Raw genomic sequence first — 27,350 nt, forward strand, 5'->3', positions numbered from 1 at the left:
TATTGTTTTATTTTTGTCAAACTGGATTAGTAATAGTATTATATAACCAAATTCTATGTAGGTAACTTGATAGGAATAAAACTAAATGTTTGAATGTAGTTATCAGCTATTTAAATTAAAAGAGCACAGCTAGTTATATATTTATAATAACTAGCTCTGCATGAGGGGTTTCACCCTCGTGAAGTTTCAATATGAAATTCAGCCTATGAGTTATTCTAATGCATAAGCTGTAAAGTTTCATCATAATCCGTTCAGTAATTTTTGCGTGAAAGAGAAACAAACATTCATACTTACAAACTTTCGAGTTCACAATATTATTAAGAGATGATCTTGTGGTACTATTTAGTAAATTATTCTCAGTAGAATCTGTACAATATGATTATCCAAAGGCTAAATCTGAAATAATTTACTCTCTAAATATGAAATAATCCAACTATACAAAGTAGCGATAGTGCCTCCATCTTGCCTATTTTACTCGCCAAGCAGCTTATTTTGTAAGATGTGATTCTGTTAAAGTGTGAGATAAATCCTAATTCATGCATGGATTCACTGTTGTGCTAATATGTAAGCGGTGAGCATTGCTATATAAGTGTACGTTGACTTGCCTGAGCTCTTCGTGCGTACACGCGATTCGTAACGCATGTGGCCACTCCACTACGCAAGTTTTAGGCAGTTACAATATTAAATACAGTTGTGCTACAATTTCAAACATGTCATTTAGAAATTACCCTCCAGTGAGAATTTTTCAGTTCTAGTACCTGTACCACGCATGCTGTAGCATCGTGCGGGTGACAGTAACGTTTCATTTCACTCTTGAAAGTTGCCGCCACAGTTGAAAATTTACAAATTATGACTATATGTTACGGAATATATTAAATCATTAATAACTGTAGTAATTTAAATTTAACCCAGCCAGAATAATCTAGTCTACTAATAAAGACAACTGTCACCCGCACCATGCTACAGCGCGCATGGTATAATCTGAGCACTATTCACACTGAGCCATCGAGCTAAGCGAAACTCGTGTTAGACAACTGATATAAATACATAATTTTACATTTTTTTGTAAATATTTATTATAGTCTTCATGAATACGTTTGTACCGGGCGAGGAATCGAACGCGCAACCATTCGCGTACGTAAAGGGGTGTGCATGATCCCCTTATGTGGGTATCTAGGTGTATAAGTTAAGTCACAGATAAGAAAAAGACTGACAAGAACGAGAAAAGTTCCTGGGATTTCCCAGTATTAGTCAGTATCATTATATAATTACTCATTCTAATTTAACCTATAGATATTTTCTACAAAAATATTTATTGAGAAACCGCAATAAATAGAAATATTTGTAAATAATAACAATAAATTAATAACTGTACCCACTAAAACGTTATCTAGGTTGCCAGCTTCTGCAATTTTTAAATAGAGTTGACCTATTTTTATAGGTTACTCAGAAATAATGCGTGGGTGTTTATTTTAAACGTATTAACACAAAATTAATAAGGTATAAATATTAATGAATATAGGGCTGTTGACATATTTTTCACCAAAATAAAAATTAACTGCCTATTTTATAAAACTATTGAGCTCGTTTTCATATTTCATAACACTTGTCTAAAATATTTAAAGTTTGAAAGAAAAAATATGTACGTCAATTTAATAGCTTAATACTGTAAAAAATACTAGGTGTACCGAAACCACAAAAATGTATTTTTGTTTGGATTTTAAATTTTAATTATTATTAAATGGATTACTTTATTTTAGTATTTCCTAAACGCAGTGTTCTCTATTATATATAACGTTTAATATAGGAAAATGCAGCGATAGAAGTGTATATAAACAATAGATACAACGAATACTTATATTTTAAACTAGCTGTACCTGCGACTTCGTTCGCGTAGAATTTAACTTTATTTTTCTAAAATAAAAGATTTTTTCTTAAATAAAAGTAGCCTAAGGTGGAGCACCTGCAAATATACTTAGTTAGAGACAGTAATCACATGATAGTAACTAATTTTCGACAACAATGAATAAAAATAAAGGTTGCTGAGGCAATAGGCCCGACAATGATCAATGATACAAATGTACTTACTTAATATAAGGGGTTCCAAATTCCAAAAATGTTTGTGAGACTAATTACATACTATATATATACTAGCTGTACTCGCGACTTCGTTCGCGTCGAATTTAACAAAAAGGAATTAGAGAATTTTTCTAAAATAAAAATAGCTTAAGTTACTCCTTATTACATCAGCCAACCTCGCAAAAAAAGTTCCATCATAATCCAGCCCTTTCAGAGATTAGCCGGAACAAAGAGGTAGGCAAACATTTAAAAACAGTATTATTTTGGCGTATGTACCGTATTTATATTTCATATTTATGTAGTAAAAAACGGTTATTTGAATATTACAAACAGACACTCCAATTTTATAGATATGGGTAAACATATATATAAAACTGCCAGTGATTTTCATTGCAGGCCTAACAGTTTTAAAGCTTCCTACGTTTGCTTTATATACTTTTAAAATTTATGTATATGTACATAGTGTTTCCATTATTTTTATAAAACTATAAAGCTACTCGCCCCGGCTTCGCACGGGTGTACATGTATTATATATATAAACCTTCCTCTTGAATTATTCTATCTATTAAAAAAACAGCTTCAAAATTCGTTGCATAGTTTGAAAGGTTTAAGCATACATAGGGACAGACAGCGACAGCGACTTCGTTTTATACTATGTAATACGTTTTTGCAGTTTCCGTACATATAATAATGATTACGGTTTTAAGCTAATAACTATTAGTTTGTTTCACAAAAACAACAGCTTAATATTTTAAATCGGTGTGTCTAATTAAATATGAAATTATATGAAGGTCTTCTGTTTTATAAAAAAAAATAGTTATAGTTTGATTTTTAATCCCGGAGACTAAATTAAGTAAACGTCAAATTTTCAATTAATGATACCACCTATGGTGCAGTAGTGATGTACCTGCGATACCGATTTGTTTAATTGGAAATTTTTATACTGACATATTAGTTTTACAGCTTTAAAAAACGTTTCCACAACAGAATTTTAAAAATTACGTACATGTACTAGTGTTTCCATAAATGTCGTTGTAGTATACAGCATAAAAATACTTTTTTGTCGTTTACGTACAGATATAAATTTTTACCATATTAAGCTACAAACCAACATTTTTTTCCTATTAAATGGATAAATATTTTAAATAGAACACCTATTTAAATTATTTATAAAAATGGCAGTTAGCCTTATTTTAGTGAAAAATGTTATATTCATTAATACCTTTAATTTATTAATTTTTTGTTAATGTGTTTTAAATAAACACTATAATAGCATACTTCAGTAATCTAATAGTAAATAATTTAAAAGGGTAATTAATATTAATTTCCGAAAGTGCTTATTCAAAAAATGTTAAAACCTGGCAACATCGGAAACGTCAAATTAAATTGTTGCAGAATTAAAAAAAGACTAGAGTTCATTTTATGGAATACTTTATAACTATTGTGTAAATTCGTGCTATATAAGCACCTACATAATATTTGAGAGTAACAGATATAAATCGGTAATTAGTATTAATTTCCGATAGTGCAGCAGCACTATTGAAGAATCACAAAAAGCTGGCAACATAGATTATGTCAAATTTATCTCAGATAAAAAACAGAAACAGACTATAGTCTGTCTCATAATAGTTATGTATTATTGTGACATGTGTTTTCTCAAATTGTATACATAAAGTAATTAAATTGGTAGATATTTCAGCAATATTTACTAGAAAAATGACTACCCCTGTTATAAAATATGTGGGTCGAACAACTAATTTTAAAGGCAAGACACTTTGGGAAATAGTTGGAAATCTGAAGAATATGGGGGTTGGGAGAGTTATTGTTAGGTCGGTGTTTGAGCGATACCCGGAGCCTAGTTTCATGAAAATTGTGAAAGTAGAGACCTGTCCAGATGAGGTAAAAACTATTTTTACTTCTATGTAAATCTTACTTATATTTGACTTATAGTAAAAATCTGTTCCTTACATTTATTTTTGGTTTTAGGAATTAAGTACTTCTTATTTAAACCTAACAATTACCTTCTGTAGCTTAACTGTAGTGATATACAACTTTTAGCAATAATTGTAAAGAGACTTAATAATCCTAACCATAATTAGAAATTAAATTCTTAGAAGAAATTCTAATTTACCAATTAAATGCCTATTTTTAGAATACATATATAATTAATTAAATCAAACTGGATTTTATAACTAGTTTAGTCTCAATGTTAAATAGATTAATAATTTTAATGTGCTGTAGCCGAACCTGCAACCTTGTAGCCTTATATTTTTTTTGTTTTGAAACCGATTAGAATAAACCAAGCAAGAAACTCTAGCTTCGAACATACATTTGTGAAAATGACACCCAAATCTGTTAAGCCGATTCTGAGGTTGTCATGTACATACACACAGACAGAAAGATAATCATATAGAAAATCATTGTTTCATGGTTTTTTATTTATTTGTTTATACTTTTGCACATTAAATGGTATACATGGTAAGTTAAGTTTGCCTGTTGGCTTTTACATTGATAAATACTCCCCTAATAAAAAATTTTGTCATATATTTTCAGTTCCATTTTTATTGTACTCATTGATTTGCTTTAAAGTAAATTTACTGCTACAAACAATTTATATGGAATGTTTAGATTCTAGATAATTTTTTTAAGTATTGATATTCACTGGCGGAGCATCAGTGACCTGACTTCATCTTATTATAATAAGATGAAGTCAGGTCCACTCACCATGAGTTCCTATCATTAGAAATCCCAGATTTATTTGTTGTATAGATGTTAGCTCATCTTGGCAAATGCCACTTTACCACTATGGTTTCCAGGAGAAACGTGTGGAGGTCAACATGATGTGGTACATGCTAGCAATGGGCTTATTAATCAACTAACAATCACTTTGTCTCCACAATGTGAATATTCTTATTAACAATTCAGTTATCATGTACATCATAATGGTGCTAAAGCTAAACTATTGATAGATCTAAATGTGACTGAAAGGCATTGCTCTTGGATAACAAACAATAATTTTCATACCTGCAGTATTTGTGATCTAGAGTCTTTAGCACACCTCCCTTCTGATACTTTGCACTTTGATTCACAGATTGGCATTCATTAGTATGATTGTATGTATGAGTATGGTCACTATATTTTCTAAAATATGTATGCACTCTGTGTATATGCTTGAGTGGCGTCAATAAAAAACTTTATCAGAAATCATTACTGAATACCAAACAACAGTTAATTATAACAAAAAAAGGTTTGTCTATTCTTTTTTGTCCGTGTGATGCAGTATACTACCTTATTGTTTTGAGTATGGCAGGCGTGCTCACCATGCACCTGTATCTGTACCTAGTCGAGAGTCATCTACAGCGAAAGTTTTAAGTCATAAAGCTTGAAGATTTTGGCTTAAATAAAGTCTTGTCCTATTGGTTAAATAAAGGGCTGGCTTAGCCATGGTGAAGATTTAATTGACTATTCTGTTAAAGTGTATCAGGCTCTGCTGTTGTTGATAGTATGTGCAAGAAATTTGAGAGATCACACATTCACCTGATAGAAACCATCCTTGATTATTTAAGTATCCATAAGTAAAATATATCAGTGTCTGAGAATTTTTAGGTTTAGTAGTTATTTAGTGTTGGTTGTACAAGCTGTGCTTAATTTGGGACTTGATAGGGCTGTGTGAATTGTCCTAGACTAAAAAATACTAGTATTTTATAATACTAATTATATTTTTTTAGAATCAACAAATATAATACAGTACCTTTAGTCATAGTTTATAAGAATTCATACTTTTGTATTCAGAAAGTTACTGTAGAAATAGCATTCTTTGCATATTACTTTCAAGTTCAACAATATTACATAAATACTGATATTTGTTTCAGGAAAGACGTCGAGTGAGAATATGGGTTGAGAAAACATTCAGAGGCAAAAAGTTGCCAAACCTGACAGAAATATATAGGACATCATATAAACCAGATTATAAATTAATACCAAAAGATGAAGAAGAAATTTTGTTTGCTTCTGTAGACAAAGTTCAAAAACCCAGTGAGGTGATCTTACCAAATACAATAGAGATGCCGCCATTAATGAGAAAATTCATTGTAAAAGATCATGAGAAAAAAGGATTAGAGGTGTGTATTTATTTAACTACCGTATCTCCGGTCTGAATGTATCATGTTCTGTTTCTACCTAAAACCACAGATTTAAATTTAGTTTTAACAAATGTGTGTATAATTTCATATTCTAGAATTGAGTAGTATAAGTTGTCACTTGTCAAGAGTTTATGTATATCTTGCAATGTCCTATTATAGCTATCTTCTTTTAAATTGTTACTTTTCAAGCAAGTGTAATTTCTTGATAGCAGAAGGTACATGTAAATTACTCCTTGAATAAGAATGAGATTTTCTTTTTTTACTCAATATACGCATTCCTTATGGTACACGAGATAGATCTTTGAATGTGAGATATGAAGCATTAAAAATATATCTGGTGATAAGAATAAAATAATTGGAAGTACAGCTTAACTTATGATTAAGCAGACTTAAAATGATCTAAAAAGTCAGCTTAAACACATTGTTAAGGTGCACTTCCAATTACTTATAGTAATTTGTACTATAACTTACACATCACATCTGTTTACTTTAACAGCCAATGAAGGAGTTTATTATTCCAATATCCTATCAGCACAGTCCAAATAGAGTACAAAGGATTGCAAAGCCTGGAGAAAAACCTACACTTGTGTTTACTATGGGGCTTGGGAAGCCAGCAAGTCCATCATTATATGAGGGAGTACCACTTAATTAAAAGAAATAAATTTATATAGTAATAATGTAATCATTTAGAAAATATTAGGAAGTGAAATTATAGTAATAAATAAATTTGGAAATGAATATTATTCTTATTTTATTATTCAGTTTTTACGGAACTTCTGGAGGGAAGCAAATTTTTTATACAAATATGGATTCGTGTCCATATTAGGGACCGTGCGCTCCACTTCAAGTTTCTGAAAACATCAATAGATTATTCTTAAGTGCACAAATTTCAGCAGTTAACTGTAGTTAATACTATTACTAGTTAACACTCATTTAGCCTGAATAGAATTTCACGTAATCTATCCCTCGCAGCAAAATTGTAGAGTTGTGCCTAATATAATGACTGTATAAATTAAATAAAGCAAGACTAAAAAATATCGGTACAATAAATAAACGCTTATTCAGGTAAGAACCTATCGTAAATCTTACATGATACTGTCAGACATTATGTAATTTATTATATGTATATACATAAAGTTAGGAGAACGAAACCAAAATAGAATCCATGAAGTGCATTATGGACTTGCTTATGAGAATGGAATCATACAATGTTTTTTTAATGGATCATGATGAAATAGTGCATCTGTCTGCGCTAATGGTATACCATGGTGGTATATAAGAGATTTTGGTTACGGCGCTGATTACCTGAATGATATCATAATATGAGTAGTAACTAGCAGATATTCATATTACGATATCAATCAGGTAGTTTGAATGTAGGAACCTTTAATACCTTCCAAAAGCCGCGCATTTCTTGCACGTCATCCTCACGTTGTACAAAGTATTGGCGCACCGTTTTTTGTATTAGTGTAGCAGCATAGTTTTCAGGCCATAGCCAAGATTTGGGGTAGAAGGGCCGTGGGCTAAAAGTGGAAATTCTTTTACACTAAAATACTAAAGTGACAAGAAGATAACCATTGCAGACAAACTTTGTAACATACTCCAATATCATTAAATTATATGTATATTGAATAGTAATATATATTGTGGGCTTTGTCATAGGATAAATACGAAAATTGATTTGTGGCTTGCTACTCCTAAGCTATTGAATTTTATAACATTGTAATTTTCAATTATTTTACCATACATAGACAAATAATAGTTAAACCAATTTGTTAAGGTATAACAACTTTAATATCATTACAAAGTTAGGAATAGCTTAGGGATACCCCGTTAGAACAATATTCGATTCAGTTACCATGTGCTAGACAAGTGATATAAAAACTTTCTGTAAATACATATTAATATACATAGAAAATACCCAGCCAATGACACAAACGATTATACTCTGAATACAAATGTTTGTATCATTGGAAGTAAACCGGTATCTATTCTAAAACGCTAGACCGCCGAGGCAGTCATAATAAATAAAGGTTAGTAATAATTACAGATGTAAGAATAACTATAATTTACTTACTTGTCCTTAAGGTATTTTCGAATCCATGGCATATTAAACAAATGTAAATTGTTGTCTTTGCGTTCTGGATAACGAGGATTATTGTTCCATAAGACCTGTAGAATTAATTATATTTAACTATCAAAATTTTTTTTTCTTACTATACTATTCGTCTCTTATGTAGTTATCAATCCTCCTGGTGGTTGACAATCGTCATGGCCATCTTAACCAGATGCCCGTTCAGAACAACGATGCACAACATCGCTGTTCCGAACAGGGATCTGGTGCTAATCTCGAATCTTAGGCTCTTTAGCCATTAAGTACAGCTCATGTCTAATTTTCGGCACTGATTATGTGATATCTACTTAGTCAGCAGACGGAGAAAACAGATAGCATCGTCTCCTAATGGTTTACTACCATGACTCATAGATTTTGTGTTCAAATATGTTCCACGCTTAAAAATTTTCTATTTTTTTTACTAAAAAAGTCTTTACATTTGTGTATATTTAAATAATAATAATAATCTCAAGACAATTCACACAGCGCTATCTATACCCAAGTTAAGCTATCTAAAGCTAATGCTGTAATGGGTACTGTTGCGGGTGAATGATACGATGTTGTTGGTTGAGACGATGTATATTACAGATGATAATAAACTGACAATATCTACATAGAAATAATGATCTTATATACTAAATAACAATAGGAAAATGTAAGGTGGGGTGACACAGTTTAGACACAGCAGTGCTTAGTAGACAATATTGAATTTGTCTTACTAGACATTATTAAATGCAATTATTATTTTGATGTATCTAGGTGACTGTGTCCCATAGGTACTAGATAACTGATACAAATACATAGATTTTTTTTCGTAAATACATAGATACAGATTATACATAAAATACACCCATGTCGTTACAAACAATAATACTCGTAAATACAAATGTTTGTGCCGTATGAGGAATTGAACCCGCGATCTTCGGACGTAAAGCGGTGTGCTAGATGGCTAGACCACCGAGGTTGTCAAATTGATGTTAATGGAATGGTACACATGGGCTAATGGATTACGGTGGCGGGTCACCTGTGGAGGATGATAAGATGAGAATGAGGTCAGGTCAGTTAGGCGATAGTGTCTCTCAGGTTTCCATGGAGAACTGCATGGAGGTCAACCTGACGTAGTATATTGCTAGCAGTAAAGTTATTAGTCTACTAACAAACCCATTCCAATCATTCCCCGGTGATGGAGACACCGATAATCCAGCTAATGGAATCCGAGAGTTTTTGATAAACATTTAGTAGAACATGCAAGATGGAAATATTAATACATAAATAATATATACGTATATTTCAACTATATGTTTATTCTACAATAATATTATAACAAAAACTGATATAACATCGTTTAAAAATTACTTGGACCATGTGATCTATTCCATTGAAGAAACATTTCTGCCTTACAAGGGCATCCCAAATCTTCGCTTTGTTCAATGTTTCTTCTAGTGCAGGTATAAGATATACAAATACTTCATTTTGTATGTAGTCACATTCAGTTTCTGTGTAATAAAGTGTTAAAGGTTTTTTGAATTATACTTCTTATACAAGTGAAGTAAAATAATAATGATCTTATTAAGACTTCAACATAAATCTTATATATAAAATTCTCAGTCACAGTCACAGTTTTCGTTCCCATATTCCTCCGAAACGGCTTGACCGATTCTCATGAAATTTTGTGAGCGTATTGAGTAGGTCTAAGAATCGGCCAAGGTAGTCCACCCCTAAATTTTTCTTTTTATTTTTTAGACAAAATTTTTAGTTTATTTTTTTATGATACAACATACAAAAATACATACAATCCTAAATTTTCACCCTTCTATCATCAACTCCTATTTTTTTATAGCGTTATTAATTTATATGGCAAAACAACGTTTGCCGGGACAGCTAGAAATATTATAAATGCGAAAGTTTGCGAGTGTTTGTTACTCTTTTATGCAAAAATGCCCTGAACGGATTTTGATGAAACTTTATAGCTTATGCATCAGAATAACACATAGGCTATATTTTATATTGAAATAAAACGCGGGTGCAACCGCGGGCACAGGTAGTCGTGTATAAATATAATAAAAATGTGATTGATCGCTGTCTATTGATATATGTTTGGAAAAGGGTATAAAAATAAACTAAAACTGTGAAACATTCTTTTTATTTTTTAATAAATATAAGTAAAAAATTCAGTCAAAAACAGCGCTATGTTGATTGTTGATTATGTTATTCTTAACTTTTGAGGTAAGGTATAAAAACACTGTTGAATATGTATCATGTGACGCCTAGGAAAAAATTTTTAAAAGCAAGCGGCTTGGCCGCTGAAATAGGTGCGACTAAGGTACCACCACTCTGTAAATAGCTGTCTACATGGGCACAGATAACATAATATTACATAACGTGGGTTTTAGAAAGTAGACTCGAAATAAAATCCTTTACCATTTTGGGCTAAATACTCATATCCTGAATTACGTTATTTTAATCTAAGGAGAGAGATGACAGAAGACAGTGCGGTATCAGAGGATTCCCTTCCGCATACACCTAGATTATTAAATGAACGACCTGCAGAGGTGTTTTGGAGACACTACCGCATGGGGTTTATTTATTTATTTATTTATTAGAAGGGTTTTTCAAGAAGGGCATTTTAAGGTTTCTTATCCGTCGGCAACACGCACGTGATAATCCTGGTCATCCTTTCAGATCCATAGGCTACTGTAAACATTTGCAATCGGACCGTATGCTTTTTTGGCACCTACTCAGTATAAAAAAAAGAATCGACGGCCTCTATAGTCTCGCTTATGTATCGCATATGCTTTAACACATTGCTTTACTCCCAATGGTCGCGGGTTCGATTCCTCGAACGGCACAATAATTTGTATTGGTATGACTGCTGAGTGTTTTCTATGTATATATTATGTAAGTGTTTACAACAAATACCTATACCTATATTTAAACATTATTGTCAGTTGTCTAGTAACACAAGCTTTGCCTAGATGGCGCTGTGTGAATTGAATGGGGTTATTATTATTAAAATAAATTGTTCTCTATTAATAAGTAAATTTACTTTGAAAAGGAGCCTTTGGAATGGGGTCTTTTTTATTTTCTGTATACTCCTCAATTTCCTTTAATTTATTATTACTCTCTTCTAATATCTCAAGCCAGTTTGCTTTGGTCGTCTTTTTTATAAGTACTGGAAATTCCACTTCAGAGCAAGATAAACTCTCAGGTAGTGTAAATGTTGTTAGCGTGCCAGTGATTTCGTTTAATATTGGTTTTGCGTCTTTGTTTTTTCCCTTTCGATCTGTTGTTTTTCCTGCCATTTTATAGGACAGCCACAGTCTATTCTATTGTCTAATAATTAACTAATTAATATGACGGAAGTACAAAGAAAAATACACTGTTGAAACTTTTTAAGTAATACAGATCATAAGTCAACAAATCATCGATCAATTGTGACAACAAATAAATGCTTGTCAAATACGAATAATGAAAGGAGTTTCTTGATAATATGTTGGATCGTAATATATAGTACAGTAAAAGATTTGTGTACATAGTCATATATATATATTGACTTATTGTTACAGGTACGTATATAATGATACTCCAGATACTTTAAATGAACATGTTTCGTGGCAGTAGTACCTACCTATCTATTCCGTTTTTGCTATGTAGAAATTATGCGTGCTTATCTTATTAGTAATATCGAAAAAGTCTGCAGTAATTATGTACTAGTAGTACATAATCACTGCAAACTTTTTCGATATTATGAAATTTAGAATGAAAACAAATGAATTATAAGAACTATCTGTAAAAATCAATCAAAATAAAAATATTTTTATTCATGTAGGTATTACAGAATCTTATGATTTGTCAAATAATGTACCTACCGTCAGATTGTAGTGCTATTGAGCTAAGAAGAACTGACAAGAAATTCTGCTCTTATTCTTTTCTATTATAACAAGCTTGTACATGTTAATAAAAAATCAACTTCAATTTTAAATTCAAATTTACACATTTGTCAAAAGGAAATAGTCTAGTCAGTGGCCGTAACCCGAATAGTCCACCTAGCATAATAACACCCTTCACGAGTATGACGGATGAGCCACTCATCATCACTCAATAATATTAGAGGGAGCACATTGCCCTAGCTTACCACGCCGCTACGAGTATGAACTTTATAGTGAGTAGATATGACTGTTTCAAGTTACTCCACTAAAAAGTCATTGCCTCTATATATGTAGTACTTAGGTATATGTGGTGTCTTTTTACAATCAACAGAGGTATAAGTAAAAAAAGGCATAAGTAAATTTTCACTTTAGTTATATTTTATAATATCTGCATAAGCAATTACTCGTAATCTCTGGATATTACCTTCCAAAGTTAAAATATAATAAATTATAATTAATAAATAGGTCTAATACCTAGAAATAAATATAATTATGGGTTGTCTTCAGTCGTATTTGTGACTTCATAGAAAGTTTCAGTATGGCGCAAATTTGCCCGTAATCTGCGAGATCCAGTCTAGATAGTGGGCTACTTTGACATAGACGCCGGGTACTCCAACTTGACCACAGCCAATGCCCCACGAGACCACTCCTACAATTTGCCAAGTACCGCCACGTTCGCATACTAATGGGCCACCACCGTCGCCCTTGCAGGCATCTTTGCCTTCTTCTCCACCAGCACAAAGGAATCCTTGATTTAGTTCATAATTGTAGCCTAATCTGGTTTGTCTTAACTGTTGTTGACATTGCCCGTGAGACAGTACGGGTACATCTACTTCCTTTAGAGTATTTTGATATTTGCCGTAGTCACCGAACGCATCCTTGCCCCAACCAGTTGTCCAGCATCGCTGTCCAGAGTAGTCTGTATATTTATCAGGCAGGCAGGCGGGACTGATATGCGGATATTTTGTCCATTCGACTGGATGATCCAATTTGAGAATAGCAAGATCGTTGTCCAATGTACCGGCATAGTATAATGGGTGAACGTGTACCGATACAACGTCTCTTTCGATGTAAGGATAGAATTCTACATCACGATTAACATCCCATTCACCGAGGCGTACTCTCAATTCGAATCCTTTGTATCTGAAATGGTAAAACGGAAATATAAGTTTTTCTATATAAAATAGGAAGTTATTATGATGATACATTATAATAATAAATAACAAAACTTTACGTATATCTTTATAACTATTTATGGTTATACTTACGATTTGATACAATGGGCTGCTGTGATTATGTGAAGCCCATCAATAAGCGTTCCTCCGCAAACGTAGACAGATTCTTTTGGATCCTTTTTTAATATAGCTGCCTGCCATGGATACTCTCCAAATTCACTTTCGCCATCGACATATGTTGGAGTTTTTATTCTGCCGTTAATTCCTTGGGAGTGTCTGATACCACACTGGCCTCGGTTTCCTGCTTGAGGTCGAAGTGGTCTTCTACAGCAAACTTGATTTGGGCGGCACTGTTGAACAGGTTGTTGCCCTATGTATCCTTGACGCTGAAATTTAAATGAAAAACCATGTCAGCTAGTGAATATTTTATAAACCTGTATAATTTTATTGGTATAGATGGATGGATTACTGGCTGTGGATTACCTCTTCTATATTTTTATTAAGGTTTTCAATATTGATTTCTCTCTTCTTTCTATTCTCAGGAAAGCGAACGGTTTGGCCTCCGCGGCTTGCCCCATGATTTGGTGGGAGGGTCAAGGAACGGGAATAAGAATATCTTGTGGCATAATTACTTTGTCTATCATTTGCACTAGTATTTGCTGATCTTTCAAAACCATAATTTTGATTAAGGTAATCATTATTGTCATCATAGTGTCCTACATTATCCTCGTCATCGTAGTAATCATCATTACCGTGATTTTCGGGATGACCATCATATGGATGATTATTTGTGTAAATGGTTTTGTAATGTGGGTAATGCGGGGAGTAGACTGGTGGACCATGATGTTGGGGATAATGGGGATAAGGAGGAGGAATTGGTTTATGATAATGATTAAAATGATGAGGATGTGTAAAGTGGTGATAGTGCTCATGTTTATTAAGTAAATACAATTTTTTTTCATGAAATAGGTGCTTAAATTTATCTACTACGTGTTCGTTAGGGGTCACATGTAAATTTACAAAGGGCTTTACTACTTTTTCACCATAATCATTTTTTGAAACTTGAACTGATAATAAAGGATTTACAGAAATTAGGCCCAAATTAAGACCGCCGCTATTAAGAGCTGGACCATAAGGGTTATAAAGAGGATTAGAGTTAAAAGGATTGATGGGATATCCACCATATGTTGGTTGGGGCAACCCAAAAGAGACACCAAACGTGGGCTGCACTTGTTTGTTGTTATTGCCGCCATTGCCGCCATATCCGGCCAATCCAATGAGGCGCTGCGGTCATATTTATTTGTTATAGTAAACGAAACTTTACTTCTACCTCGTGTTAGCTTCATGTAAGTGCCCATTGTTTAGTGTTTCTTTTGTAAGCTGTTACAAACGGACGTAGCTCAATACAAATAATTAAAACGAACCTGGACCGAATGGAACAGAGGTTACCCCAATTTTAAGCTAGGTCTACATTAACAATTTGTTTTTAAAATATATTTTTAACTATTGATATTATTTCAATTTATATTTGAGATCACAATTAGTAAATGAAGTAAGTGTAGACATAGCTTTATATAGTAAATGATGATGAAACATAATTAAATTATACTTCACTGATGTTATATATTGTACACACATAAACGAGTTCAAATAAGTGTTATGATTGTATAATAGTTCATGGAAGTAATGATAAAATGGAATACTGATGCATCTGGCAAAAAATATTAGTAATTTTGAATATTTTGTTATGAAAAGTAAGTAAAGTTTACATACCGGCTGAATTTCCTTTGAAGATTCTGTAGTACTATCGTCATCTTTGGTTTCTCGTTTGCTTATTTTTTTTACATCAGTTTCTGTATCATTTCCTTTTCTTTCGACAATGCTTTCAGAGGCATCCACCTTTGTAAGATTGTCCAATTGTTCTTCCGTTAAAGCAGTGATGTCACTTCCTTTGTTACGTGGATCAATGGGTAAGTACAAATCATCTCTACGGCCAATAATTTCTTGACTAGGACATTGATCGTAATTTACGCAGACACAGTCAAATCCTTGAGCTTTAGCTTCATGATAATTATTTTGATATACATTATTTTGACCAAATGTAGCGGGAGCTCGGTTGTATAAATTGTCTGTAGATCCTACATTTAACTCTTTTTTATAAAATTCGCTATTTTGAGTAGCATAAGCACCCAACGAATTGCCGTATTTTTGATCTTCGAAACCATTGTTAGAATTGAGGTTTGGCAAAGACTGTGTTAAAATATTAGAGCTACCTTTGTTAAAACCATTGTGACTATATTGAGAACCATAGATTGTGTCAGTTTCATAAACTGGTTTGTTTTCTAAGTAGCCCCCTGTCATAGGTTTAAAACCACCTGAATGTACGCTGCTAAAATCATTTCCACCTCCAGTTATTATATCGGTTGACTGTTGTGCATGTGACTGTGAGGTTAGACTTCCGATAGATTCTAGGTGTCCAATAGATCCTACTGGTATTGCTACTGGCTTAATAATTACTTTTGGTTCTTTATCACCCTCACCATGAACATAGTGATGGTGAACATGTTGCTGTACAACTGATTCAGTTTTGCTGGAAGACTGTGTGATGGGCCCTTTGTTGTAAATTGGTTTAGAATTTTCAAAGGCATATGGAGATTCACTAGGAAAGCTTGGCGGCTTTGTTACGTAGTTAGATTCATGTCCACTATATAGTCCACTGCTTTGAGAAAATTGAAAGTTATTGCTTGCAACGCCGTATTTCTCAGAAAAACCTGGTCGGTAGTTGTTCGCGTAGTTGCCACCATATCCTACACGCTTTGGTGGAATCTTCTGTGGGCGGGACGGATATGGCATTGGTTTTGGAGGTCCATAAGCTCTAGGTGGTCCACGTACAGGGATTGATGCAATTGGTTTACCAACAGGTTTTATATCAACTGGTTGGGCGTAAATTAGTTCATCGGGTGACAAGTAAGTACGTTTTTCCTGAGATTCTTCGTCACACTAAAAGTAAAATTTAATTAGTGCTACAATTTTAGTTTAGAAAATTTTGTAAAAGTGGGTAGTATATTTACACTTACTTCAATAAGCCCTAGTGTGCAGAGACGTCCTTTGATAAGATTTCTAGCTTCAGCGTCATCACCTGCATCCAAGGCTTCCTTGATTGTGGGATCGCTGTACACATCATCAACACCATCAAAACCACCCAAACTTCTGCCTTGTTTGCTGCTGACCAATTCGTCAACGATATCATCAAGCACAGTGCTGTTAGACTCAAAGTTTTTTTCCTGTGCTTCAGGCAATTTCTCTCCTTGCAGTAACTCTGTAGATTTTTGATTGTCTAGTTCTTTAGTTTGATCGCTTGATTTTTCACCCCATGACCATTCCGCTAAAGTACTTCCTAATAGCAATGACAGTAATATGCAGCTGAATGTAAACCACCGCATTTCTGAAAAATGTAATAAAAAATGGTGAGAAGGGATATAATTAGATATGATTTAATACACATTTATAAAGCATGTCGTTGTTTCGAAACTTTGGTAGGCAAAGAATCACTTTTACTTTCGCGTGACAGTCTGAAGTTATATAACTCTCCATAATGTCAGCGCACTGTGGCGGCAGAGCTGACGCAGCCTAGCTGGCGTGGCGTGGGCTAGCGAAAGCACTCTCACGCGTATTAACTTGGAATACAGTTACGTATAGGATTGGATCTTAGTAAACAACATCGTCGTAATATATTAGTCATGGAAATCAATTTCATTTATCGCTGCTTACCGAAAAAGGATAATAAATAAGAAAAAAACCAGACTTAAATGTAGACGAGTAAACTTTGTAAGGCAGATATTGCGTGTGCCATAATTGGCCTATGCAATTGGTGTCACACCATTGTTATTGTTATGAAAGAAAGTGCTATTGGTGTCAGTGTCGCTCCGTAACCGGCACATCTATTTGTAAGCGTCGCGCGATTCGACTGATGCGTCATTTTCGTGTAATGCTTGTTATATAACTCGGAAATCCATCTTGCTTTTTATGCAACTACAGTGTAAGTTGAACTACTTATTACGAGACCGCTTTATGTAAATTTCTCCTATTGTGTTCGTAATAATGAAAGATCTGAATCAAGCTGCCATTTCCACGACGGCACACAATAACGCAGAAAGTATGAGAAATTAATTGTTTTGTTTTATTAATAGTAAATACGATGACACGACTGTTTGCGATGAAAGTTCTATGAGCCCAGTGTAGTCTCGTAGTTGGAATATACATAGACAGATTGAAAGTTGTAATCGAAAAGTTGTAAAGTTGAAATCCATTTATTCGCATTAACTTAATAATATTACGATATCTAAAAAAATAATGTCTCGCACATTGTTTTTCTTTATATTTTAAATAGTTTATGTTCGTAATTGTTTTTGTTTTGGTTTTCAACAAGAAATTTGTTTAACCTTTAGTCAACATCATACATAAAAGACTATAATAATTAGATACGAGATACAAATAAGCTTTCTTATTCACTATATAACTTAATTGATCCTCTGATTGTTGCGCATTACTGTAACTCTAAGAAAAGTGAAAGCAAAACGCATCCACGAGGATCAGTTTTAAACAGGTTAACGGTAAACGGACAAACTTATGTAGGTATATAGTTACATATATACAATATAATATAATGTTTAATTTTAAAATTGCATAAAATTAATTATATGTAGTTAAGGTAAAATATAATTTATGAAAAGGAATTTATACATTTATATTTAGCGTAGATGAGGCGTATCTAAATGTATTTGATAATGTTTTAATACTTACTTAGTTTATGTGTAAAATTAAAAAAACGCACACTTAATGATAATGTGTAGATTTAAGTTATGCTACTTATAGTCACGTAGCAATATTAAGCACTTTTTATGATTAAACCATTATTTTAGTTCGGAAAAAAATTTATGGTGTCACTGATTTGACGAAGTGCAAGGAGGTGGAGTTGTTGCACTAGATCGAACTTTCGTATATACTGGTAGTATATTTAAAATGCAAGTAGTAATTTGGTTACAGTATACTTTTTTCTTGTTGTATCCGGCTCAGTTTATTTTTCTAAATTGAACTATTATAAATTTGAATCCAGATTGTTAACAACGTATCACTTTAAAACAACTTACTTTTGCTTGAGCTATCTTTACCGTATCACTTTAGATGATGTAATATAAGTTTAACCACTGCACCGGCGCACTGTTTGCCTCCGAATGACTGTCAAATCTACCACCACGACGCTTTATACATCGACGAACGCAAAGATGCACGCAGGCTGATTTTGTAAGACGACCGTCTGAGACACCTACCACTGCATCGACATTTAGTTAATAAGCGACAGAATATGGCTTCGTCTCGGTGAGAATTCACGATAGTTTGTAGATTTGGCTGTATAGTGGTACAGGCGATGACGTCAATTACGACGCTCATTGATCAACCCTTGGTTTGTTTCATTCATAAGTATTTTCCAAGTAGAAGTTAAGCAATAGGGGTAAGATCGAGGTCGTACTTACGGATCTTGTACGGTTGCACTGTGATTTTTAATGTGTATATTTGATGTACTGTACATTATAAATTACTGTATTATTTAACTGTGACTTCTGAATCAAATATTAGGAAATAATAGAATATAGGTATAACTCTGTAAACAGAGTTCGAAATCAGCGTGGATGTATGAGATGAATAATGAAAGGGGACAAAGAAAGTGTGTAGGTATTGACTAGGCTTTGTACAAAATCAAACTGCTTTATGAGCTATATACTGTTGAACTACAGATTATCTACAAAAATTACAGATATTTGGTTTATCTATATTTTACCTTTCAAATATTATACAACACATTGTATAATGTTTGCATTGAAACTATAGCTTTTGTGGGTATTACAGGTAACGTTATTGTCGTGCACTATGATTATAGCTAACCTTTTATCATATCAGGTGGACCCTCCTTCTGGTTTGCCATTTAATTTTGTTTTGCTATAGTTTTAGGTTACATTGTTGCATAGCACAGTTTTATTACAGCGATTTGTGAAAACATCAGTTTCGCCAATCAAATTAACCATAATTGTGGCCCACGCGAGGCACATTTACCTCTTTAGTTTTTAGTTTAGTATCTACTTGCACGTATACAAATCACCATTGAAAGACTTTGGCAATTTGACAAGGCTTTTGCTATGTTTTTTTGGCATATTAAATATTCTAAAGCCGACCGATTGTAAAGATAGATGAAGACTTGGTATCTGTTATTTACTATTGCTATGTGGACTTTCAAGAAATTTCGTTACGTTCGAATACTTTTGAAAGTCCACATAGGAATATACACAGCCAGATGGCTGTGTAAGCTGTTTTTTGATTGAAGATGGTATGGGTTCTACAAGAATATGCATGTAAACGCATAGGCGATGATTAGAAGCCCGGGCATAGCGAATAACCCAGGTAAAGCGAATAAGTGATGTTTCTGAAAAACATTAAGAGATGGTGTTACAAGTTGCGGCTACATAGATAAGTGACCCCTCTGACTACGCAATGACAGTTGATTCAAAACAATTGATGCTATTCGTTTCTTCTAGTGACAAAAATATTGTATTGAGTGTTTTTCTTATGATTTTCGATCAGGTTTGTTCTCATTTAATTTGTTTTTACTGTTAGTTAACTCAGGAATGATTTAGTTTTGCAGATTAACAATGTTTTTAGTATTATTTGTGATATTAATATTATATTGAGCCTGTATTGAAATGTTAAGAAAAGTAGGTATGCTTAGAAATACACGTTTTGGACAAAGCGGATAGGGCAAAGCGGATAAGTTATCTGCTTTAACCCTTATAATAAAAAGGCAATATTTCACAGTTTGATACAGAGTTTGATGCCAGCCATAGCAGCCATACTAATATGCGTCATTCTGTATACCAGGTCCTTCTTCTATGACAGAACATATCTGCCAAGTATTATCGACCTCTATACAGTCTAACGTACAAGAGATGGCTAATTTATCTTCAGCAACAGTTACCATTTCGCCATACGCAATATGGCCAATACCAACTATGGCTACTTCAAAAACTAATAAGAAATGCAGATGCCAAAAGTCAATGGTATTAACTTCTACACCTGTTAAAAACGAACAAGGCATAAAATATAAAAAAATGGTAATAAAACTAAAATCTTCGATTTACATGTCAAAAAAAAGGGAAAAGGAAAGGAAAATATAACAACGAGAGGAAAAACAGAAAAAAATACATAATATTACGAAAAAAGTAAAAGGGATGTATTCATTCATGCCTGGTCTGCACCGAAGAGTATATGGATCCACCTATGATTGGATCCAATGCTCAGACTGCCACTGTTGGGCACATGGATACTGTACATTGTATGATGGACTTGGCAGTTATTTCTGCGATGACTGTCAGGAGTAACATCTTAGTCCACTTTACCCGACTAGCTTATTCGCTTTACCCGCCCGGTCGGGTAAAACGAATAATGGAAGAGGTTTTTAATTTTTTTTTTCTATATGAATATATTATATTTTGTTAATATTGCATGTTATATTTGCAAAAGATTATATGTGCCATAAATAAAAAATAAACGATGTTCCTAAGTTGATTATTTCTGTGTTATTTTTTTGCTTATCCTTAACTTATCCGCTCTGCCCGGGCTTCCGCGAAAGCGATATTTATAAATATTGGATTTGGCATTGAGTGTTGTGCCTAATATTATTTCAATAGCAAATACCTTGACTTTTTTTAAACGTTCTTAGGACCAAGATATTGTGTGATTGTCTGCATAATAGTAATTTTTTTATAACGATATATTATAATGATTTTTCATACATTCTTGGTCTTAGTCTTTCCATCTTGGTCTAGTGATACTGCTAAATCCTGGCACTATGCAATGACAGTTGATTCAAAACAATTGGTGCTATTCGTTTCTTCTAGTGACAAAAATATTGTATTGGCTTATGGCTGAGACTAAAACATATGACGAAGGTATTGGAAACTATTTTATATATATTTTTATTTTCTATGCGTTTTTTACAATTACCGTATTGTTTTATATAGGATATTAGTTACTAAAAATATATGCAATTGTAGAGTTGGTCTTGTGCATTTTCCCTGCTCTCGTTTAATCATTCTCTTCTTTCACCTCCTTCCTTTACAGAAGATGTTACTTGTATATTTGATCTTCTTACATCTCATTACTCTACCTTAATCTTAATTATAATAGCTATTTATAGTAATTTTAGACCTTATCTAACGTACACTGAACACATTCCAGTATTATTTCTAATACTTTGTTGTACAATAAAATAATAAATAAAAGGACACAATTGACTTAAAGAATAATTGTGCACAATGGCGAACTTATCCCAAAAGAACGATTTCTTCCAGTCAACCATTGAGTGACTGAGAAGAATTGTGGAGTGGTGGAAATAGTTACAATAAATAACACGCGTCACAATGAAATATACACAAATATATGCAAACATATATAAATTAATATAGGTAGTATAATTAATAAGAATATATGTATTTATAAATTTAATAAAATAAAGACATAAATATATACACATACATCAGATATGGAAAATGGAATTTGGAAATATATTGTTATAATGTTCATCGACTCGTGTGGTAATCTATCTACCAGATTACCACACGTTCCAAAGAACATAATCACGATATATATCCAAATACAATAATACGTATATTAAATATTGCATGTTAGGATCTATATTACGACACAATGAGATTATCTAACCGTGCCGCGCGGCTACACGTCGCGCCATATCGGGTGAATAAGCCGCTTTCTCTGGATCACAATAAGGACATATGACCTGATAATTTTCATAAAATGTTCTCAATTATTTCTTAAGCTATCATTTCGTTATAGTTAACTTGAAATTACGATATTACTTTTATGGTTAGGTTATGGTTAGGTAGTTGTACATGTTAGTTATTAAAATTTGAAACTGCAAAGATATATCTAACCTCGAATTTCCGTAATTATTGGCTATGTATTTAATATATGTGATTACTTTTTTTCCATCCTCTATGGGAAAATAAAATATACAGCAACAATGTTAAATAAAATATTAATTAATTTGTAGTCTTCATAGACTACAAACTAATTATTAGACACTTATGTGTCTGTAACAACAATGAAATAAACAGGAATAATACAAGAGATAACGGAAATATTATACATAATAACAACAAATAATCTAAGTGATTAATTATAAGCAAACATATCACATTATGACAAAACGCGTTGATGTCTTTTAAACTGAAGGAAAAATGTTAACGCGTTCGTAATGTTTCGCACAGCAGCATTTCTACTTACATATAATGTGAAACTTGTAAAATGTAATAAATCTTATTATTATAAACGAAAATTTATGAGTATGGATGTTTATTACTCTTTCACGCAAAAACTACTAAACGGATTTTCATGAAACTTTAGAGTAATATAGTTTATACATAAGAATAACATATAGGCTATCTATTCACGCGGGTGAAACCGCGGGTTTAACTAGTAATATATTAATATTTGATAGTGATACATTTAATTTGGCATATATATATTATAAATACAAAAATTCCTGAAACAGTAATTAGTTTTATTCAAATCAGCTATCAGTTTCAATTTGGCAATTACTCAGAAGTATTTTGTTATTTCTATGACATTGACCTACATATCAGTGTTTGTGTATAAAAAATACACAGTCATAAACAAACGAGGATACTCTACGTGTGCCGACTGTGAACTCGATCCCGGGCTCAAGGTTACAGCTGTGATTCATAATTTCGTTTTGTATGATAATCGACGCAGGCATGATGCACTTATATATTTAAGTAATGTAAAGATAAATCTTTGTAATTTTAGAAATTACTCATATCTGAAATGAATTTAAAATGTCTAGAGGCCGCTAGTCTAAAGCAACAAAATATTCATGGGACGTTTACATAACCGTGTGATTGAATATATACATTTCATTTGTAATCTATTTAAAGTAAAATTTATTTTTTTAATAAAGATTATTATATTATCTACTTTAAAAGTAAAATAATCTGGAACTAGTTGTCCGTAACAAACAAGTAAACAGAGGAGCCTGAAGTCTTTTGGAGGAGGCCTAGTTTTATGTATTACTATAATATGTAGCTATTTAGGTACTTTTAATAATTCTGTATTAAGTATTGGCCTATCGTATTGCACGATAACCAGGATTTTTCGGTTGCATTGTGTTTGCACAAGACGGGCTTTCCAGCTCGAGCCGGACCTGCGCAGGCGCAATGCACGCTTGCGTAATAGTTCGCTGAACTGTTTCTAAGGCCCCAGTCCTCCATTCAATGTACTTACTGTGTGTTATGATATCATGACTGTTTCTTATTTACATTCTGGTAATTATGCATATGTGTTTTATTTTAATAAGTACATTATATTATCTTATTAAATGTCTTAAAGTAAAATAATAATAATAATAATAATAAAACAACATAGCACAGCATAGGTATAACAATATGTCATACTAATTTTAAAATAAGTATTATGTGTAGGTTACGTAAAAAAATTAATAGTAGGTTTCTATAAAACTGTTCTTATTGTTTTATTTCATTTAATTATCTAGAGAAGTCTAAATTGTATAGGTACATTGTATTTCAGATATCTAAAAAAGCTTCTATGGCAGACGTCTTAATTTCTGTGTACATCTGTAATTCTATTTATATAAAATAAGTTGTCGGTCCGCGGACATGACTAGTTCATATGACGTCTGTGATAATTCTCATGCTGTTCTAAGGACTAAGTGACTTAGCGACTGAAATAGGAGTCTCAAAGGCATCTATGCAAATCAACTAACTAGTTCAGTTAGGTATTAGTATAGGTGATTTTAGTTGAGGTTAAAGAAAATCTGCTATAGAAAAAACGGTAACGTCCTGCTGCGTCTATATGTCTAATTTATTTATAAGAAGATATTACTATGTATCTGGAAAGTATTTAAACGTTTTCTGCAACACGACAAAATGCTAATATTATCAGTGAATAGATAATAACAAAGATGCGCACGCGCCGACCCGACGTCACTGCGTCGGTATCTCAGTTCACTATCTCAAATCTTGCATTGCGGACACTCGCTTATTGCAATAGTAAAGTACATCGAACTCAAGTTCACTCTAGTTCAAAACCGGGTCGTAGGAACAAATTAGGGATGTCAATTAGTTGTCGGAAGAAAGGTGCGGTGCCAACGTGCTTTTCTTCCTATATAACCAGAGGAGGATATTAGAAAGTTGTCTGTGTGTATACCTCGGCCTGTATATTCCGCATTAAAGTTATATAACACTGAAATAAATTGATACGAAGGCGAAATATGCGTTGCCATTCAATAACACTAAGTGCCAATGGAGACATGATACCTTACTACTCAGGGTTCAGATACTGTAATTTCACTATCATTTCTCTATAATCGCGTAAATGATTCCTTATAACTGTAACACAGTCTATAAAGCAGGCTAAGGTACGACAGAAATAGGTAAAGTTTCATAAAAGGGTTTACTCTGTTGTATGAATAAAGTTATGCAGTGCTCGTGATGTTATCATGTTTTTAGTTTGCTATTTACATTGGATGGATTGGATGGTCAGTCTGCTTGTTTTTTATTCCGGTCGTATAAATAATTTAGTATTTATAATAGGTATTACCGATTCTTATATGTAAATATAAGCAGAACACAGGAGCTATGAAAATTTTAAACTACAGTTTAATTTCTTGATTTAATGCCTCTAAAGATTATGAAACCTGTCTGAGTTCTCTCTGAGAAAAGATATTAATGTAAAGTTTTTGGAAAATTATCTAATATTTTATGCGTATACATAAACTAAAACAATACTAACAGACTAATAAAAACATATTGGAAAATTATCAGCATGTAAAATCATCTATTTTATTCAAAATCATATACCTACATAATTGTGATAATGTGTATGCTATAATATGTGTATAATCATAAGGTTTATTAAATATTATTAATGGCAACCCTGTCACATCTTGTGTCGGTTACTCGTGATGTAACATTCGGTCATCGGTTGAAGTCGTTGCTGTTTACGTTTTTTTTAATGTTCATCAGTAAGTATTACGGTCATCGGTGTAGTGTTGTTGCGTAATGTGCGATCGGTGACTTGACTTCTGCTCATCGGCTTGTTACTGCTTAGTAGATCACGTTTACGCGTATTAATGTTGTACAACACTACCTTATGTTCTACAGCTATAAGTATTTATATATAATGTAATTAAATAGAGTATTGAAATAAAACCTAGAACATTGACAATAAATAATTTGATAATTGTTGATCATTCTTGATAAAAATGTTTATTACTTTAAAAATTAATTTTGTTACAATAACACATTGGGATGCTTAGTAAGCGATACCCGTGTCAGGTACATTCTATTTGTATAAACTTTACAATTATCAAAAATAAAGGATGAAGTATGATATATATTGGTTATTTAAATAAATGGATTATTAAATAGTGCTCGTAAAATTATTGTTTGATTATTATTTATTATTAAATATTATCATCTAGTATCAAATGTTATGTACACAGCAAACTATGATTTTTTGTGTATAATTTAGTTAATGCAATCTTACATTTGTTTATTCAGTATCCGGGTCAACGTTTTCTCTGCAGTCCGTTCTTTAGTTAATTTTAGTAAAAATATCTTCTCTTATATTTAATTAAAAAATATGTATTTCTTTTAGATAGTTACCTCAATTAACCCGTAGCTTAAATAGATATGTAGCTGCTAAATTTTTGTTTATTATGAATATATACAGCTTGCACCCACGCATATTCTACTCGCTTGAAGTATAACCTACATTACTTGGTAATAATGATTCTTTCTTCATTATTTTCTGAAGTCCATTATTTTAGAGTTAGTTCTTTTTAAAGAAAAAATTAAACTTTCCTTATTGTAATATTAGTTTAGAATCACCTACTTCTTTTTAAATATACCGTAATGGATCTAAGAGTGTTCGTAAGAGTTACTACAGTGCATAATTTGTCTAGTTTGATGTACTGCAAATAGGAAAAAATTACAGGCTGTAATACAAAGAATGAATGTTGTAAGTCGTATTTAATCGAACGGTTTTTCCGAATTGCGCCTATTGCATCGCACCCACAAGGTTGTGTAGTATACATTGTGGAATAGGAGATGTATAGAGTAGTCATAGTTATTTTATTCCTAACATTATATAATATGACAAGTATTTACATTGATAGAATTAGGTTATATTGTAAATTGATGGGGTTCGCAGAGAACATGCGTAACATTTTTTCAATACAGCTGCGCTTCTATTAGATATATAATCTATAGTACAATGTCATATAGCCTTCCTTGATAAATAGGATACCCTACACTAAAATAGATGTAAAAATTAGATCAATGGTAACGGAGATTAGACCTAAAAATTTTATTCTTTATATATCTAATTAATCTAATTCTATCTACAATAATTTCATTCAACTGTTCATAATATGTAAATACGTGTAGTAATTGTTGCTTAATCAAGTCTATTAATAACAAATAAATAAAAAAGTCGTAACTCTACTCACAGATAGAACTGTGCTAATCGACTCAGTGGCCTACTTTATTCGGATTGTATACAATATACTGCCACGTAACTCTGGGCTTCCCTGTTCCTGTCAAGGACTCCTGTTGAAATTGCACCTCAGTACTTCTTTGGGAATTTACGGCAATAATATTTCATTATTCTCAAGGCACGATAAGTTTGTAAAATATCTCTTAAATATGAATAATAATAATTTCTGAGAATAGTTTTGTCTATGTTATATTGTGTGTGTTATAAACTGTGGTTTCAACAAATGCATTATCAATGTCTTTTCCTT

The 27,350-nt window shown here is 32.5% G+C and overlaps 3 protein-coding genes across 5 annotated transcripts; 1 reads left to right on the top strand and 2 right to left on the bottom strand.

Moving 5' to 3' along the window:
* The first annotated feature begins 3,650 nt into the window (after positions 1–3,650).
* LOC131848298 (uncharacterized) lies at positions 3,651–6,950 on the top strand. Its single transcript, XM_059198106.1, has 3 exons — positions 3,651–3,978; positions 5,952–6,200; positions 6,718–6,950. The coding sequence occupies exons 1-3, from the start codon at positions 3,796–3,798 to the stop codon at positions 6,871–6,873; spliced, it is 588 nt and encodes a 195-aa protein (XP_059054089.1). The 5' UTR covers positions 3,651–3,795; the 3' UTR covers positions 6,874–6,950.
* LOC131848297 (uncharacterized) lies at positions 6,923–11,707 on the bottom strand. 2 transcript variants are annotated; one of them, XM_059198105.1, is made up of 5 exons: positions 11,381–11,707; positions 9,697–9,830; positions 8,299–8,393; positions 7,615–7,744; positions 6,923–7,072 (listed from the first exon to the last, which is right to left on the bottom strand). In XM_059198105.1, the coding sequence occupies exons 1-5, from the start codon at positions 11,634–11,636 to the stop codon at positions 6,980–6,982; spliced, it is 708 nt and encodes a 235-aa protein (XP_059054088.1). In that variant the 5' UTR covers positions 11,637–11,707; the 3' UTR covers positions 6,923–6,979. The 2 variants fall into 2 exon arrangements, with proteins under 2 accessions (XP_059054088.1, XP_059054087.1); XM_059198104.1 differs by having other exon boundaries at positions 9,691–9,830.
* Positions 11,708–12,655: 948 nt separating this feature from the next.
* LOC131848296 (uncharacterized) lies at positions 12,656–18,726 on the bottom strand. Of its 2 annotated transcripts, XM_059198103.1 has the most exons (6): positions 18,589–18,726; positions 16,516–16,883; positions 15,212–16,438; positions 13,922–14,722; positions 13,532–13,824; positions 12,656–13,406 (listed from the first exon to the last, which is right to left on the bottom strand). In XM_059198103.1, the coding sequence occupies exons 2-6, from the start codon at positions 16,879–16,881 to the stop codon at positions 12,797–12,799; spliced, it is 3,297 nt and encodes a 1,098-aa protein (XP_059054086.1). In that variant the 5' UTR covers positions 16,882–16,883; positions 18,589–18,726; the 3' UTR covers positions 12,656–12,796. The 2 variants fall into 2 exon arrangements, with proteins under 2 accessions (XP_059054086.1, XP_059054085.1); XM_059198102.1 differs by lacking the exon at positions 13,922–14,722 and having other exon boundaries at positions 18,589–18,723.
* Positions 18,727–27,350: the final 8,624 nt, after the last annotated feature.

The sequence above is a fragment of the Achroia grisella genome, unplaced genomic scaffold (genome assembly GCF_030625045.1).
Source record: "Achroia grisella isolate CSIRO2021 unplaced genomic scaffold, CSIRO_AGI_Agris_v1 utg546, whole genome shotgun sequence".
NCBI classification, from domain to species: domain Eukaryota; kingdom Metazoa; phylum Arthropoda; class Insecta; order Lepidoptera; family Pyralidae; genus Achroia; species Achroia grisella.